The 19,522-nt window shown below is 36.2% G+C and overlaps 1 protein-coding gene across 1 annotated transcript in view; it reads left to right on the top strand.

The window, feature by feature from the left end:
- Positions 1-4,883: 4,883 nt before the first annotated feature.
- The window catches only part of CAND1 (cullin associated and neddylation dissociated 1), a 35,397-nt gene continuing 20,758 nt past the window's right edge, over positions 4,884-19,522 (top strand). Inside the window, exons 1-6 of the mRNA XM_032220882.1 lie at positions 4,884-5,312; positions 10,542-10,685; positions 12,996-13,150; positions 14,035-14,158; positions 14,287-14,543; positions 14,628-14,733. Of these exons, the coding sequence (XP_032076773.1) occupies positions 5,245-5,312; positions 10,542-10,685; positions 12,996-13,150; positions 14,035-14,158; positions 14,287-14,543; positions 14,628-14,733 (854 nt within the window). The 5' untranslated portion in view covers positions 4,884-5,244. The remainder of the gene's footprint in view (positions 5,313-10,541; positions 10,686-12,995; positions 13,151-14,034; positions 14,159-14,286; positions 14,544-14,627; positions 14,734-19,522) is intronic.

The raw sequence follows: 19,522 nt of genomic DNA, 5'->3' as shown, positions 1-19,522 counted from the left end.
CAGATGTGGCAAAACTTGACAAGTCTCGGGAGAAATAAATCATAGAGGCTCTTATTAAAAAATTGGATTCCATCTATTACAGAAGCAGAAATAGCTTAGTCATAAAGGATTTTATATATTAAATAAGCGAATATAACGGAAAATTTAAATAGTTACTACAAAGTTATAAAAGAATAAGAAATGTTTACTGTAATTGATCCATGAAGAAAGCAAATGACAGAAATGGGTTTTATGTTTTTTTAAACTGGGTATTTAGTTTTGTATTTTAAAATTTATGTTTTTGTACAGTATAATGCATATTTATGTATTGTGTTTTTTCTATGGTCATACGTAGAATTTCAATATATTAAAAAAATTACCAAACCATTAAGAAAACATGAACTAAAAAAGATTGTGAACCTGTGGCTTAAACAAGAGAATTTTGAGAACAGACCACACAAATTACTGCACAAACAGCTGATTTTGCCTTCGGTTTTTTATTCATTTATTTGTATCCCACCTTTATTATTTTTACAAATAACCCAAGGTGGTGAACATGCCCAATACCCCAACCTCGTACTATTTTTTCCACAACAAGCCAGGAAGGAGGTTAGCTTGAGAGAGAGAGAAAGGAAGTGGCCCAAAGTCATCCAGCTGGCTTTCATGGCTAAGGCAGGACTTGAACTCATGATCTCCTGCTTTCTAGCCTGCTACCTGAGCCATTGGATTAGACCAACATAAGCAAACATTAGATCAGAACTCTGATCCTGCAAAAACAACATAATTTCTCTAAATGCGCCCATCTTCCAAATTTTTGAATCAGAAGAAGTTTTATTTTGAATTAGAATTGCAGGTAGACACTTTCCTGAATACAATTAAGCCAAATGAAAAATATTTTCTTAATGAAAAAGAGTAAAGTAAAATCGGTCTCTCTTCCTCTCTCTTACCCCCGCCCCAAGAGAAAAGTGTAATTAAACTATCTACTCTGCTCATCTCATGTTACATAAGCAAACGCTGAATGCATGTTGAAAACTTAGCTAATGTGATGGGTAGGCTGCATAAATTAATTTCAGGAATTTAAATTTGTATTAATTTAACTATGAAAACTTGAACGCGTAAAAAATGTTATACTCCCCTCCAAATGGGCCAAATTATCAGCTAGAAATAATAAATGATTAAGGGAGCTTTGGTTCTACATCCAGCTTAGAGTCCTACTATTAAGAAAACAGTAATATTAATTATTAATATTAATTATTAACAGCCACTTAATATCTACTTATCAATTATCTGGCTGTTACAGTGATGATTTAAAAAAAAAACCTCATAGAAATTTCTATGTTCAACTACAATTGATGTCAAGAAATAGGCATTCTTCAGATTCTGATTCAAATCAGAATCTAAACTAATACTAACGTATAATAATTGTTGATCTGTAATGATGCTAGGAATTTATCTACAGAGAAGCTTAGAGTCAGAAACCAAGAACAGAAAGCAAAAACTGAGTCAGATGTGTTAAGAAATAGAAATCTTCTGATGGACAGCTGATCAGGGCAGAGGCCCATCCCCTATGGAGGCTTGCTTGGAAGCTTCTGTGGCATTGTAACATGGACATACCTCCTAATCTAGCTGTGTTCTTTCCCTTTGCCAATTTGTTTTCAACTTTGCTTCGCTTCTTTCTTTTGTGGGCTTCCCAAGGCATCCTCACTTAACAACTCATATATTTATTTAAAAGTGGTATGAAGGAGACAAGGAATGTGGGCTGTTAGGAAAGGCTGTCTGACTTAATGGCTGTCACTCATGCGACCATAATAGGCAGGCTTTATTACAGACATAGGTCAACAAGTATCTATAGGATCGATATAGGAATGTTTTCTTTAAAACAAAAATGCTACATGCATTGTTTTCTCTTGATAATCTTCAACAATAATTCTATCAATATTGAAACTATAGATTAAAATATTACATTTAACTATGACATGGAAATATTAATAATTTTTGGTTGGCTAAAGTATTTTCTCTATCACATTCTGATTTAGGTTCATCAAAAAAGACTTCATACAGTTAAAAATAACTATACTATACAAAGAAATATCCATTGATTCTAGAGGTGGGTTGCCAATTTTTTCACTACTGGTTTGGGTACGCTCGCGCATGCAATGCTTCTGCGCATGCGCAGAAATGTCTGGGTGGAGCCTCCCACCGCTGCTACTACTGATTCGGCCGAACTGGGCTGAACCGGCAACAACCCACCTCTGATCCATTCTGTCTGTAAGAACATCTGTCTGTATGGACAAGTGACTGCCATTTAGGAAGCAATTACAAATGCAGACACAAGCTGTAAGCCAAGAACCTCTATCGTGATTATCCTAACAGAAGGGTAGATGGAGCCAAGGCTCCACAGAAACATAGCATAATAAGCAGGCCTGTTTTGAATATAAGTACATTAGATAAAATACTGAAGAGTATGTAAACATACACACAGAGAGATACACATTAACTTACATTGCATATGAACAGTAGAACAGTAGTTTTCTGCCAGCAAAAGACTGGATAGCTATTACTAACAGAACTATGGAGAAAGGCGCTCAGAATAAATATGAATCAAGTGGTAATATATTTTATTTAATAAATTTTATAATCAAAGATTAACATACACTTGACAGAGAACAGATCTTTATACATATCCAAAAGTTATAAACAAAGCTAAGCATATGTAGCAAAGACAACCTTGAAGAAGGAATGAAAGAACTTTAAATGTCATCTTGGTCCGGTCAAGATAAAACCACCATAATTCTGTCTAATCATTTATTTACATATTGGTTTGCTTCTTGCCTACATTTTGATATAGGATACTGAAGCTGGATCCTAGTGTTTATACAGGGTGGTATAATACACTATGTTAGCATTAGTTAACCTCATTTAAATACACCATCATTTTCAATAGGCTTATACAAGATAGCCAAATTTGTCTCTGAGATGTCCTATGCAGCATGGAGATGTTACATGTCATCAATAAAGGTGCTAAGCACTCTCTGGCAATAAAAACATAATACAGGACTGAAGCTTTTCTGGCTACTGAATGAGCTGAAGAAAGTTGTGGTAAAACTGAATGTATTTTGTCAGATATATACTTTTGATACATTTTTATTTTGATGATGTTTAGCTGGAATTAGGAAACAAAAGCTGAACCCTTTGACTAATTTATGTGTGTGTTGTGTACACACACAGACACACACACTGAAAGTCAACTGGATGACCTTGGGCCAGTTGCTCACTCTCAGTCCACCCACCTCCCAGGGTTTTGTGGGGTGGGGGGGGAAAGCAATCTATATAGGAAGTGCAGAAAGTGCAATTTACAAAGACTTGTCTCTTTTGGATTATGTTCTTTAGCAGAGACAGAGAAAAGGTTTAGATCATTAATCAATTAGATGATTTATGGTCAAGCTATTGTAACAGGGTTTATTCACTATGCTAAGGCTATTTTTTTTCTGTTTCAGTGGGATGCTCAGCCATATAGATGAACTAAGCAGTCTCCAAGATTTTAACAAATCTGAAGGGAAACAATTCAAATTCAAATTTGTTTTTGAGCAAGAGACCAATTCTGTGATTTGGCTAGGACACCAGTTTCAGGTGTAGTATTGGCTAAGGCACGAATGTCCAAAGTCCGGCCCGGGGGCCAATTGCAGCCCGTTTTCAAATTTCGAGCAGCCCGCAGCCTCTTCTCCCTGCTGGAGTTATTTGTTTAGTCTTTCATAAAATAGTTCATTTGCATTTAATGTTAATGGTTCAAAGAATGTGAGGCTGAATGGTCGGCCCCACACATTTTCATCTCACCAAATCTGGCCCTCCTTGCAAAAAGTTTGGACATCCCTGGGCTAAGGTCTCCTTATTTTCATATTACATAAACCTAGCCACTATGGTTTGTAGCTTGGTGTATTTTGAGAACCCAGTCAAACAAAGGTTAAATAAAACATAGCTTAACACCATATACTTATACAGTACAAAACAAATTTTAGTCCTATTAAGAGGAAAAACAGAACAAAAATTCACCACATAGTAGTGTCACTTCACGATTCATGCTCACTCTTTCTAAATATATTTTAATTGCTTTTATTTTAAACTTTATAGTCTGCATTTTAATACTGCAGTGTGTATAAGATAGCAAAGTCCCTCTATTTACAATTATAAAAGCGTTTATACATTGCATTTACCTGTTGTTCTAGTGGTTATGGCGCAGGCTAGAAACCAGGAGACCTGGGTTCTAGTTCTGCCATCATGAAATGGCTGGATGACCTTGGGCCAGCCACTCTCTCAGCCCAGCTCACCTCACAGGGTTGTTGTTGTCGTGAGAAAAATAGGAAGAGGAAGGTGCGTTTGGATATTCATTTTGTCAGCTATTTTGTCAGTTATTTTTTAATAATAAAGGAGAGATAAAAAATAAAAGAAAATAATAAAGTGCCTCAGTTTAAATGCAACTATAAAAGTACTATGAACTGCATCCGTATCTAAAATGATAGTTCATAATTTAAATCAGATTGCCTTATTTTCATAACACAAAAAGCTCCCCCCCCCCACAGCTTCCAACACCTAAACTCTACTCCACCCCACCCCCGAAGACATCTCTCCCCTTCTCGCTTTCTAACCCAGTGGTCAACCTTGGCAACTTTAAGACTTGTGGACTTCAATTCCTAGAGTTCCTCAGCCAGTTGGCTGAGGAACTCTGGGAGTTGAAGTCCACAGGTCTTAAAGTTGCCAAGGTTGGAGACCACTGTAATCTAACCAACCCACTCGCGCAGCTCTGCGTCGCGTGCGTCGCAGGCGTCACGCGAAAACGGGCCGCCTACGCGATCGCGCCAAGCCAATCGGGGGCCTCGGAGGAGCGACGTCAGCCAGGCCCTCTTTGAACCCTGACCTTTAGGTCCTCGCGCGAGGCAACCGACGGCGGGACCTCACGTCCGCTTCCATTCGCCTGAGCGAGATCGCTCGCGGTTGTCCTCCGCCTTTTCCCGCGCGAGCAGCCGCCGCTGGCGATGGTACCGATCTCCCCACAGCGCGCGCGCTAACCCTTCCCGTCATCGCCCCCCCCCCCGCCACGGGGAAAGCGCCTCGGGGAAAGCACGACTCTCCGCCGCCAAACAGGCGCCGCCAGTTTCTCTCGCCAGGCAGAGCCCTCGTTCCCACCCCCGTTTCATCTTCTCTTTCCCCCGGACGCAGCACTAGGCGACGTGGAGCCGGCCAAACGCTTCCCTCACCGGGACCCTCATCATGGCGAGCGCCTCATACCACATCTCCAACCTGCTGGAGAAAATGACGTCGAGCGACAAGGACTTCAGGTGAGAGGCCGAGCCTGGCCTACCTATTTCTGATGTGAGGAGCTTTCCGCCTCCTGAGGCTGAAGGAGACTCTCCGCCTGTCCGCGGCTGGGATGCTTTAGAGCGGGCAGGCCCCAGCTGCTTCTTGGGAGGTGGTGCCCCACCCAGCCTGTCTTTCGCCTGATTTGAGGCCCGTCAAGCAGGAGAACTTGAGGTCCCTGATCCTGGCCTTGTTATGCCTCGCTTGGAGTCCGCATGGCTGCGATTTGGAGGCCGGCCTTGAGGCGGCCCTTTCCCCCCCAGAAATTGTCTGGAAGTTTGTTAACCCCATTCCCTCTTTTTGCTCTTGTACTACTCTTGTACTCCCTGAGCCAAGAGCCAAGGTGGCGCAGTGGTTAAATGCAGCACTGCAGGCTACTGCTAGATCAGCAGGTCAGCGGTTCAAATCTCACCGGCTCAGGGTTGACTCAGCCTTCCATCCTTCCGAGGTGCTGACTCTCTGTAAACCGCTTAGAGAGGCCTGAAAGGCCTATGAAGCGGTATATAAGTCTACTGCTATTGCTATTGCTATTCTCCTAGAAGCCCGTTCTCTGTCAGCAGGACATTTCTTAGTCTTTTTCAGTCCCAGTTAAAAATACCTTTTTAAACCAAATACTTTAATGTGTGTATGTAGAGTGGAGAAGCCGCATCTTTCTGAAATTTTATTCTTTGAAATTTGTTTCTAAGCTATAACTATAACTTGAATTCACAATGGAAACATACATCTGAAGATATTATAATAAACACTGAATTTTAGTTCAGAAATATTAAAATACCGGCTTAGCCATAGATGTTACTGGTGTTGAATATTTCAGTATCTCACTTCTTTTTTTATATATATAAAAGGCAAAGTGATTTAAGTGTCTGTCCTGTCCACGCTTGCTGAAATAACAAATTGTGTATTAATATTTCTAATACTGTAGTAAAATAAGAAAAGTTTTGCAAACTGCTGAAAATCTTGCTGTTACAAAATTAAATTAATTAAAAAAAATTCAGAATATATTCCCAATATTTATTATAGAAGACTGGTGTACCTGTAAATCCTCTTTTGCATGTTTGCTGAATGAAATAAATGATTTTCTCCGTTTGCATCGACATTTAAGTTACATAAGAACATAGAAAATTATAACTATCTGTAAAGGACATTAAATTTATCAACAGTATATCACAACATAGCATAAACAGACAATGATTGATCTGTTGTTAAACATAACAGATTAACTTCTTAAGTATTGGTATTTTCTTATGTTTGTTGTTGGCAGATTGATTCCATTAAATTATAAAATGCATGTAGTCCTCGACTTATAACCACAACTGTACCCCAATATTCTATTGTTAAGTGAGACAATTGTTAAGTGAATTTTGTCACATTTTACAACCTTTTTTGCCACAATGGTTAAATGAATCACTGCAGATGTTAAGGAAAGCAGGGTTTTAAGTGGATCTGCCTTCCCCATTGACTTTCCTGGTAGAAGATTAAAAAAGGTGATTTGCATGACCCTGAGACACTGCAACTGTCATAAATATGAGTCAGTTGTCAAGTGTGTCAATCCTGGTCACATGATCATGGGATGGTACAATGATTGTATATAATAAATGATCATGTCATTTTTTTCAATGTTATAACTTAACAAGCACTAAAGAAACTTGTAAGTCAAGGACTATCTGCATTTTCTCCTCTATTTTGTTTTCACTTGTTATATACAACTTACACACACACACACACACACACACACACACACACACAGACCATGTAAAGTATTCCATGTTTCCTGAAGTTCAGTATGGAATTAAATACATACATCAGGCATGAACTCTCATTTTCCATTTAACTGTAATTATGGTATAGCTCTACTGCATCAGCTTCAGTACTAATCATGATGCGTTTTGTGTTTTTACCAGTGTCAATACAATAGTCAAACTAGGGTCAGATTTATAATTGTTAATGGAACAGTCCAGTGTAGGTCCTAAAATCAGTAAGTTTAAAGCACAATTATACAAAGTGATGCCACTTTGTAATTAATTAAAAGTAAGTTGGATATTTGTGAAAGAAGCATGGAAGTACTCATGTAATATTTACAAGTCCTTTCCACTCATAGTTCTCAAGACAGGTAATAGCAATAATAATACACATAAAATATTACACAATGAAACAGTAAATACAAATGCACTCTCTCTTTTCAAATGCACTATGCTTCTATATATTGTGCATATAAGAAGATTAAAACCTTGTGTATCATTTTCATTGTTGAATGAGGCAAGCATTTAAGGACATGACTGTGGCATTTGTTTCAAATAGTCATGGTCAGACGCCTTTGGTTTTCCTATATGATATTGTCACAGTTTTCTCATTCTGGCTTCTTTTTAATATTGGAGAAGATGTTTGTCTTAAAAAAAACACTTCACAGATATCCCAATTTCATTTTTTAATAGAACATTGGACATCTTTCTGCAGTGTGATGACTACTACTGCTATGTATGCCCTTACTTCTTTCTGTTATACCATATTTTTGGGGGTATAAGATGCACTGGAGTATAAGACGCAGCAAGGTTTTGAAGAGGACAATTAAAAAAAAAGTTTTTGCACTCTGCAAATCTCCCCAAAACGGCCCATTTTTTGCAAAAATGGACCCGTTTCCCCTCCCAAAAAGGCATGAATAGCCTTTAGGGGGTTTGCAGAATGCTCCTGGCGGGGTAGGGAGCCCAAAAAGGAGCAAAAAATTGTCCATTTTTGCAAAAATGGACCCGTTTTTTGTTTTTAAAAAGGGCATGGATAGCCTTTAGGAAGCTTATAGAGTGCTCCTGGGGCCGGGGGGGAGGTTTAAAGTGAGCAAAAAATGGACCGTTTTTTGCTCATTTCTGCCTTCCACAGCCCCCAGGAGCTCTCTAAAAGCTTCCTGGAGGCTATGCACGGCCATTTTGGTGAAGGGGGCGGGGTTTCAGGAGGCAAAAAATGCTGTGTTCAGTGTATAAGACGCACCCAGATTTTCAGCCTCTTTTTTGAGGGAAAAAGGTACGTCTTATACTCCAAAAAATACAGTAATTTCAGTATGTATGAATAACATCAAATTGGAAAATGCTGTTCTAAATATTTCTTTGAAATATGTGTATAAAGGGACTTACTGTAAGCCTTTATTCAATAAAATAGATATTTATAATAGTTGCAAGTCACATTACAGGAAAAAACATTTAATAGCTTTTAGTTGCATTAGATTGAATACAACAGGAAAAAAATATTTTAATGATAATATTAGTGGTAGTATTTAATATTTTACCAATAATTTAAGGAAGTGTTAGGATTAAATATGAAATGGAGTAATGCACACACACACACACACACACACACACACACACACACACACACTGTAGAGGAATAGATTTCATTAATGTTTTCTAAAATTAAAGTTCACATAGAGTCCAGAGTTTGTCATGTAGCTAGATTAACCTTCATTTAGACAAAAAGACTGAATCTACTCCAGTTTCCACTGAGACTTTTATAAAAGAGTCATGTAGAAAAAGAAATGTTACCTATTAAATTTTTATTTTTTGAAAATACTTTATCAGCTTATGTGAAGTATCTTGTATAATCAGTTCTTTTTTTCTAGTCATTTTGTTTTATATTAATTTTCATACAATTTCCATATTTCTAGCTAATTATAGTTGGAACATGTAATCTATTGTTCAATTTACAAATTATATGTGAATTTATATTGCATGGTTGTGTATATCTGAATTATTTATATTGTCAAGTTTACTTAATCTATTTTAGATTTTAAAATATTAGGGTTCTTCTCAGGCTGAAATTAATTTGTTGGTTGAAATGAAGATTTAGAGAAACTTGGCCTAGTCCAATGAAGACAGGTTGAGAAGATAGATATGTTTAGCTTTAAACAAAAACAGACTGAGAATATAGATAGCATGCTTCAAGTATCTAGGGAAATGGCCTACAGAAAAAAGTTATTGTTTTCTATCAAAATAAATTCTGTGATATCATTATACAAGACATGGAATAGTGCTTAAATTACAGAAAGGCACATTTCATTTGAGATTTAGGGCGGGGAGAGAGCTTTCTAATGGTAACCGGAATTTTCGGACCATCTTCTCCAAACAGAATTCAGCCCAATTGGGGACTTTACAGATTCCTTCCCTCAGGAGGTGGTAGACTTCCTGTAAAATAGCTACATGTTAAAATCGATGCCAGATACATAGTGCACTTAGTGCTAACATTTAGACTGGTGTTTTTTCAAACTTGACAACTTTAAGATATTTGGACTTCAACTCCCAGAATTCCCTAGCCAGCATCTTAAAGTTACCTGGTTTGAAAAACACTGACTTAAACTGATGCCTCAAAACAAAGATATTAACTCTGCCTGAACTACCATATTTTTCGGAGTATAAGATGCACAGCAGTATAAGATGCACCAAGATTTTGAAGAGGCAAATTTAAAAAAAAGGTTTTGCATTCTGCAGACCTCCCCAAAACAGCCCGCTTTTCATCAAAAAAAGGGCATGCATAGCCTTTAGGAGGCTTATAGACTGCTCTTGGGGGCTGGGGGCCCAAAAATGAGCCACAAACAGCCTGTTTTTCGCTCATTTCTGCCATCCCCAGCCCCCAGGAGTGCTCTAGAAGCCTCCTAAAGGCTATGCATGGCCATTTTGGTGAAGGGGGGCAGAAACTGCTGTTGAATTCACTGTATAAGAAGCACCCAGATTTTCACCCTCTTTTGGGGGGAAAAGGTGCGTTTTATACTCTGAAAAATACGGTATTCCAATTCTTTGGTTTTGTAATTTTGTTTTCTAGTAACATGATGAACTATTCATTTTTCAAACATAATTAGTCTTTCAGCTTACTATTTACCTGGATAGCTAAATAGCTAGTGTCATTTTTTTGCTTTCTATTGTTGATACTTATTTAAATATTTACTTAATGGATTAGGCTGAAAGGTAGTTGAAAAGAATAGATATTTGATGTTATCTTTGCCTTTTCTCTTCATTTTTTATGACAATTGGTGGTCTTGTGCAGATGAGAAAAGATTGTTTGATCTAACATGTTTTTCCCCATTTCTTTCACTCTATTTTGAAGTCTTTTCTCCAGAATTGAAGTATATTACTTTATTTCACATAACGTCTAACATATTTGAAGTTGAGATTATTAATTATTAGATTGATGTAAAACTGATGGCTAACTGAAATGACTTTCTTTAAAAAAAGGTTTATGGCAACAAATGACTTGATGACTGAACTACAAAAAGATTCTATCAAGTTAGATGATGATAGTGAAAGGAAGGTTGTGAAAATGATTTTGAAGTTGCTTGAAGATAAAAACGGTGAAGTGCAAAATTTAGCAGTCAAATGGTATGTATTTTCTGATCAGGCATTTTATTTTATACCAATTGTCTTGATTTATACTGAGAAAATATGAGTTGGTTTATCTGTTCTGTCATTCTATAAGCAAGTCAGGAAAGCCCAGTGACCTTACGATCTCAAACATTACATGGTAAGAGATAACAAGATATTCTTGTTTTTCTCTGTGAATCAGTTTTGATATATGTATGAATCTATGTTGATTATTTTGAACTGTCTTTTGAATCCAATTTCACTGGATAATCCTTAGAGAAAATATATGTATATAATTACGTCCACATTCTGTCATTGATAGTTTTATAAACATCACTTAAATCTTACATACTACAAAGGGAAACAAATGTGTTTGTTTCATTCCTTCTCATCTCTTTGAAGGCCAGCAATGGTCCTTACATCTGATTATAGTTGTTACTAATGGAGAATTAAATGTAATTCATTTTAATATATTTATATAGAACCAAATAATACTTGGATGTGGGTGTACGAAAAGATGTAAAATTCTATTTGCTGTCATGAGAAGATGCAGTCATTTTGAAATTAACTAACAGAGTGTACAGTAATTGACTATTGCATAAAAGAAAAATAATTTTAATTATTTTATTATTTGAATCCAGAAGCAGTGATACCATGTTTCGCGGTACTATACTTTACAGGGACTATAAAATCAAGTACAATGATTTTTATAGCAAAATTCCCATTGCTTTATTCACAACCATGAATCAGCCTGAGAATAGATATATCACATATAAATCAGATGTCTATATATAATTTTTACATACGGAATTTTTGTCATTGCTAAACATAATAAAGATTTTTTTAAAAGGTTAATTCTTTAACAATGTTAAAACCTTACATTTATTTATACTGAAGAAAAAGCTATCTTCCTTATTCTAAGAATTATGCTTACTTAGTCAGAAGTAATGATAGTAGATTATATATAAATAAAAATGGGAACAAAACATTTCTGTGTCAGATTAGTTTTGTTAAATAAACATTTAAATTTAATAAATAATGAATTGCTTATGGCTCTACTTGAATTAATCATATAAATAAACTTTCATTGAGAGATTTTACTTCAAATTCATAGTTAAAAATGTTTAATATTTCCCAAGATAATCTATTTACCACATTTCTGTTTTTTCCATTATTGTATTTATACTTGAAATATGATGAGAAGTATTCACGGATAAGCCTGTTTCTTCATTAATCTATGTTGTAGAAAGTGGCAGCTGTTAATGTAGTAATTTGAAAATAGCAAAATGAATGGCTTTGCTAATATGTTTTTTTATTTATTTTTGTTAGATTTTATTTTACAAAATAATTTAATTGCTTACCTGTATTCATTAATGTCAGTTTCTTGGCTTCATTCAAAATCCTTGGCAAAGTTATGAAAATAAGTATTTCTTTCAGTCAATAATGATACATTTTTTTAGCTCCATTCAAAGCATTGTGAATGATTGTTTGCTTTATTTTTGCTACCTAGTGTTAAAAATACATGAATGTTTTATTTTAAAAGCTGTTAGAGAATGCTATGCTTCACATTTGAGATCAAAAATGCGATTTCTTTTAATTTGATGGAGATTGACAATTGCATTCAGGAAGTGACTGTAGGATGTGCCTTCTTAACTCAAACAACCTTTTCTATTTGAGATTTGAGTAATTACACATAGCTACTTGATTTCTTTATATGTCTCAGATATAGTCTAAAGCCCCCAAATATTTGATATAAATGCTGCCAGTAGATTGTAATTCTAAAGTAGAGTAGTCTCCTTCAAGTCACATTCAGTTATTGGTAACATCATAAACATTTCCATGGGTTTGGTTTTTTTTTTAAAAAAAATATGGAACTGGTATAGTGTTGCTTTCTTCAGCATATTTTAGGACCATGTTACTTAGTAATGGAGTTTCTGGTTCAAATACCATAATAAACCATTGACTACCTGTACTGTTTTCTTAATAAAGCTTATTTTGTGAAACCCACAAAAATTACATGATTTATACTTTGGTACTCACTAAAGAAATTTAACAAATATATTTTTGGCAATGCTTTCTTTTTTTCTTCCTTTTTATTGACCAGTCAATAACTAAATAATTTTTAATATCTATGTACAATAGAAGCAAATGAAAATATGCAGATAGAAGCAAATACAAAACATTCTTTGATTTGAAACTGGTTTATTTAAATTAATGGAAACACAAACCTTTGTTTTGATGTGTATCTTAAGTTTTATTTATAAATATCAATGAATAAATATTTCAACATTTTAAATTACAATTTAAATTGTTTTGGTTTCATTGCAGTCTTGGACCCCTTGTGAGTAAAGTGAAAGAATACCAAGTAGAGACAATTGTTGATACTCTCTGTACTAACATGCTTTCTGACAAAGAGCAGCTACGTGATATTTCAAGCATTGGTCTAAAAACGGTTATTGGAGAACTTCCTCCTGCATCTAGCGGTAAATCTTTCTTATTTCCTTCTCTTGATCATTTATTATTATCTAGTTTGATTTTAGTTGGTCAATCTCAATACAAATGAAGTGTAACAAATAATTATTTTATTTTAAAACATTTGATTTGTAATTGGTTCTCTTTGTTGTTTAAGTATCTGTTTTAAGTACTAATGATTTAATTTCCAGCTTGGATTTTATGTGTTTCAAGAAAGGAAACAGAAAGTGTTAAAAAAATAAAGCTGATAGACATTTTGGTCCTTGATTACCATGTTTCCCCGAAAATAAGACAGGGTCTTATTTTCTTTTGACTCCTGAAATAAGCACTTGGCCTTCTTTTCAGCGAGGTCTTATTATTTTTGAGGTGCAGGAGGCGGTGAGCATGGTTACCTCAGGCTGTTGCTGTGTTGCAATATTTTTGGGGAGGGCTTATTTTAGCGCATGCACTTAAAAGCCCGATTGGGCTTATTATCCAGGGAGGGCTTATTCAGAAGAACAAATAATCTGGTGGGGGTGGGGGAAACAGGAGGGAAGAAAAATCTGACCGTTTTTGTCTGGTCCATCTTGTAAAATAATTTGTACATGGTGCAGCTTAGTTTTACCAGCATGGTGTTTTAATATTCTTTTCCTAGATCGTTCTTAAAAAGATCTGAGTTATAACTTGAAGTTTAAGTAAGAAATTGTGTATAAATTCCAGTCACTTATACATGTGGTTTGTTGTTTTGCCTGCTGTGCACTTATGCGTATACCTTTCTAGGAAATAAAAATAGATTTGTTATATAATTTATTCAATTACATGTATTACAAAATGAGTAGCATTTTATTTTGGAAATATTACATATCTTTACCAATAATTACTAGTTTAATATTGATGATATTGCATTAATTTTCAGGCTCTGCATTAGCAGCTAATGTTTGTAAAAAAATTACTGGGCGACTTACTAGTGCTATTGCAAAACAAGAGGATGTGTCTGTTCAGTTAGAGGCTTTGGACATCATGGCTGACATGTTGAGCAGGTAAACATATACATTAAAGACACTCTTAGGCAGTATTTCTGCAAATTGCCCTATTCATGTTTGCCTGTTACAAAAATGCCTTGACAATATAATTTATCATATTGATTTTGTTTTTTTAATGTTTTAAGGCAAGGAGGACTGCTTGTGAACTTCCATCCTTCTATTCTGACGTGTCTGCTTCCTCAGCTAACTAGTCCAAGGCTTGCTGTGAGAAAAAGAACCATCATTGCTCTTGGTCATCTTGTTATGAGCTGTGGTAACATAGTGTTTGTGGACCTCATTGAACATCTCTTGACTGAGCTATCAAAAAATGATTCCATGTCAACAACAAGAACCTATATACAATGTATTGCTGCCATCAGTAGACAAGCAGGTCATAGGATAGGTAAATAAATTTATACACTACTTTCACATTTTTATGTGAAGTGTTAAACATTTCATAATTATATTTTTATTTTTCTGCCATCAGGTGAATATCTTGAGAAAATTATCCCTTTAGTAGTAAAATTTTGTAACATAGATGATGATGAACTTCGAGAATACTGCATTCAAGCATTTGAATCTTTTGTTAGGAGGTAAGGTATCCATTGCTTTGTTTGGTTTCTCCTAGCTATCTGTATAGTATGAAAAAAATTGTAGTCACAGAAAAAATAGTTATTTTCTTGTGAAATCATGAAGTCCTTCCAGTATTTGTCATTGAATTAAATTGTATTCTTTGTTCTTTTACTAATTCTGAATTATTTTGGTAAGATATATAATTATTTCAAAGTACTGTCTCCTTAATATGCCCTTGCAAAAGACAATAGGGAATGCTTATCTGGTGCTTGAGATGTGCTGTCACTTAAAATTTATACTTCTTAAAAGTACCAGTGGAAAATCTACCATAAAACATTTATATTATATATTAAGCATGTTATGTGATATATTTGTGAAATTCTGTAAAATATTCAATGAAGTATTCACCTCATAAACCTAAGACTGAAAATCAGGCTTGTCAGATGTTACACCTTTTCTATCCTGCTCTACGGAGTAGAGAGTTGGTCTCTGACAGAAAACCACTTGAAGAAACTAGAAGCATTTGAAATGTGGATTTAAAGACAATTGTTATGTATAAGCTGGGTTGACAAAATCACAAATGAGGAGGTGATAAGCCGCCTGGGAAAGCAAAGGAAAACCATCAAAGCCATTAAAAAGTGAAAGTTAGAATATTTTGGACATGTGATGCGACACCCAGAAAAATACGGCATACTTCACTTAATCCTCCAGGGAAAATTTGAAGGCAAACGAAGTCCAGGCAGAAGAAGAACATCCTGACTTCAAAACCTAAGAGACTGATTTGGACAAAACTCAGCACTTTTTCATGCAGCTGTTGACAAAAATAGGATTGTCAACATGATTGCCAACGTCTGATGACGGATAAGGCACAAGAAGAAGAAAGTATTCAACTTACAATCACAATTGAGCCCAAAAGTTATGTTGCTAAGTGAGACACTGGTTAAGTGAGTTTTGCCCTATTTTACAACTTTTCTTGCCACAGTTAATAAGTGAATCATTGCAATTGTTAAATTAGTTACACAGTTGTTAACTGAATTTGGCTTCCCCAATGACTTTGCTTGTCAGAAGGTTGCAAAACGTTATTCCATGACCCTGGGACACTGCAATTGTCATAAATATGAACCAGTTGGCAAGTATCCAAATTTTGATCATGTGACCACGGGGATGCCACAACAGTCATAAGTATGAAAAATAGTCATAAGTCACTTTTTTCTGTTCTTCTGTAACTTCAAATGGTCACTAAATAAACTGTTGTAAGTCAAGGATTACCTGTATAGAATACATACAATAGAATAATGAATTGCTTTATATTAGATTTTCCAATTGGTTCTTTTGAGAAGTGTTAATCAAACCTGAGAAATGTTTCTAGTATTTATACTCTTATCTATAAAAGAAGTGAGCATTTTTGTTGTTTTGGTCTTACAAGATGGGAAGAAATCTTGTAAATAACAGCTGAAAAATTCATCTTCATCTACAGTCAGGTCTTTGATTCTTTGGAGGCACTGTAGTGGGAAGAATATTTACTTCTCTCTGTGAGTTGTCCAAACTTTTTGTCAGTTCTTTAACAATGTTGTAAGTCATAATGATACAATTGAATGGAGACGTATGCCTGGCTTATGTGTTTTAGGGTGTCCATAGAGCATGGGAGGACAGGTCCCCTGCTATTTCATCTGCCACTGCTCTTTCGAGATTTGACCTATCTTGATAAGGTCATTGAAAGTTGATTTGGTTGTCTAGTTTGGTCCAATTGTATAGAAGATGAAATCATGGTCTCATTTGATGTCACACACTACATATCCATAGATCCAGAACTAAAAAAGGAATCCATGACAGCGCTACTACACAGCATACCACATCTAACCAAATATACCTGGATTGGAAGACAGAATTGTGGACTTTATAACTTTTACTAACCTATAACCATACAGTGGGGCAAAAAAGTATTTAGTCAGCCACCAATTGTGCAAGTTCTCCCACTTAAAAAGATGAGAGAGGCCTGTAATTGACATCATAGGTAGACCTCAACTAAGAGAGACAAAATGAGAAAACAAATTCTGACAATCACATTGTCTGATTTGGAAAGAATTTGTTTGCAAATTATGGTGGAAAATAAGTATTTGGTCAATATCAAAAGTTCATCTTAATACTTTGTTATATATCCTTTGTTGGCAATAACAGAAGTCAAACGTCTGTAAGTCTTCACAAGGTTGGCACACACTGTTGCTGGTATGTTGGCCCATTCCTCCATGCAGATCTTCTCTAGAGCAGTAATGTTTTGGGGCTGTCGCTGGGCAATACGGACTTTCAACTCGTTCCAAATGTTTTCTATGGGGTTGAGATCTGAAGACTGGCTAAGTCACTCCAGGACCTTGAAATGCTTCTTACGAAGCTATTCCTTCGTTGCCCGGGCAGTGTGTTTGGGATCATTGTCCTGCTGAAAGACCCAGCCACATTTCATCTTCAGTGCCCTTGCTGATGGAAGGGGGTTTGCACTCAAAATCTCACGATACATGGCCCCATTCATTCTTTCCTGTACACGGATCAGTCATCCTGGTCCCTTTGCAGAGAAACAGCCCCAAAGCATGATGTTGCCACCCCTATGCTTCACGATAGGTATGGTGTTCTTTGGATGCAACTCAGCATTCTCTCTCTTCCAAACATAACGAGTTGTGTTTCTACCAAACAGTTCTACTTTGGTTTCATCTGATCATATGACATTCTCTTCTGGATCATCCAAATGCTCTCTAGCAAACTTCAGACGGGCCTGGACATGTACTGGCTTAAGCAGGGGACACGTCTGGCACTGCAGGATCTGAGTCCCTGGCGGCTTAGTGTGTTACTGATGGTAGCCTTTGTTACGTTGGTCCCAGCTCTCTGCAGGTCATTCACTAAGTCCCCCCATGTGGTTCTGGGATTTTTGCTCACCGTTCTTGTGATCATTTTGACCCCACGAGCTGAGATCTTGTGTGGAGCCCCAGATTGAGGGAGATTATCAGTGGTTTTGTATGTCTTCCATTTTCTAATTATTGCTCCCACAGTTTATTTCTTCACCAAGCTGCTTGCCTATTGCAGATTCAGTCTTCCCAGCCTGGTGCAGGTGTACAATTTTGTTTCTGGTGTCCTTCGACAGCTCTTTGGTCTTCACCATAGTCGAGTTTGGAGTGTGACTGTTTGAGATTGTGGACAGGTGTCTTTTATACTGCTAACAAGTTCAAACAGGTGCCATTAATACAGGTAATGAGTGGAGGACAGAGGAGCCTCTTAAAGAAGAAGTTACAGCTCTGTGAGAGCCAGAAATCTTGTTTGTAGGTGACCAAATACTTATTTTCCACCAAAATTTACAAATAAATTGTTTCCAAATCAGACAATGTGCTTTTCTGGATTTGTTTTCTCATTTTGTCTCTCTTAGTTGAGGTCTACCTATGATGTCAATTACAGGCCTCTCATCTTTTTAAGTGGGAGAACTTGCACAATTGGTGGCTGACTAAATACTTTTTTGCCCCACTGTATGTACTTCCAGTTTAACAGACAAATATACCAACAAATCAAAGGAACATTCATAGGATCATGGATTTCAGGACTCATAACAGACACTGGAATGCAACACCTTGAATCTACAGCACTCCTATGCCAATAATCTAAAATATGGATCCAGAATATAGATGACACCTTTATTATAATAAAATGAACCAACTAGAGAAAACACATGAAACTATAAACAACTTCTTCAAAGGAATAAAATTCACAAGGGAAGAAGAAAACAATGCTACTTTCCTGAATACCCTCATCAGTAAAGGCAGTGATGGCAAATTAGAAACACAAGTCTACCATAAAAGTACCCACACCAACCAAGTGCTCTACTACCAAAGTAAAAACCCAACCTCCCACAAGAGAGGCTGTGTAATAACACTATTTAGATGAGCACAAACACCCCACAGCAACTCTGAACATTGGAAGAAAGAAACAGATCATTATATAACATCTTCCAACAAAATAGATACCTGGCAACTTTGTAGAAAAACTGCCTGACCACTCAATCTACTATAGTACAACCAACACAAACTGTAAAAAGGATAATGCTGCCATAGATCAAAAACATCTCAGAAACCATCAACTGACTATTACAACTACATGGCATCACTGTAGCACATAAACTAATTAAAGCCCTCCAAAACATCCTAAGTAAATCAAAATACTAGCAGAGCACACCTCTGAATACCAAGTAGCAGTCAAGAGATATGATGAAAAGTCCGTAATTTCACAAAATGTGGATAGATTCAACCATAGTATCAACTGGGAAACTTGTCACTCAGACAAATCAGCCACCAGCAGGCACATGGAAATAAACTACTTCTACATGCTGCTTAAAAGAGGCAATGAAAAAGTCAAAAAGACCAGCACCTCCCCATCAGGAATCAACACCTTGTGGGCAGCGATTAACCCCTAAATTAATATTAGACCAACAATCAAGAAGTAAACAGTACAATAAAGGAATTACCAATGCAGACAAACAAGCTAACAGTAAACAATAGCCAATCAAGGAAATCACCAAGGTCACCCCCACCAACACTGACAAGGCAAGCCACTTGTATATAAAAATAAGAGCAAATCCACTCCATTCTAGCGTTGATGATGTTACCTAGTTTGGCAATGAAATGTCTGTAAGAAGAGCACAATCTAATCCTGAGCTACAAATATTCTCTTCGAATCTTTGATCCGAACCCAGAAAGCTCTTATGGTTTTCTTTTGCATAAATTCTGTCATTGTATAATTTTCTAAGCATTGAAGAGAGTTAGGTGTCATGGATTA

The sequence above is a fragment of the Thamnophis elegans genome, chromosome 7 (assembly GCF_009769535.1).
Source record: "Thamnophis elegans isolate rThaEle1 chromosome 7, rThaEle1.pri, whole genome shotgun sequence".
NCBI lineage: Eukaryota > Metazoa > Chordata > Lepidosauria > Squamata > Colubridae > Thamnophis > Thamnophis elegans.
Note: the sequence above shows the minus strand (reverse complement) of the source record. Positions and strands in the feature narration are given on the sequence as shown.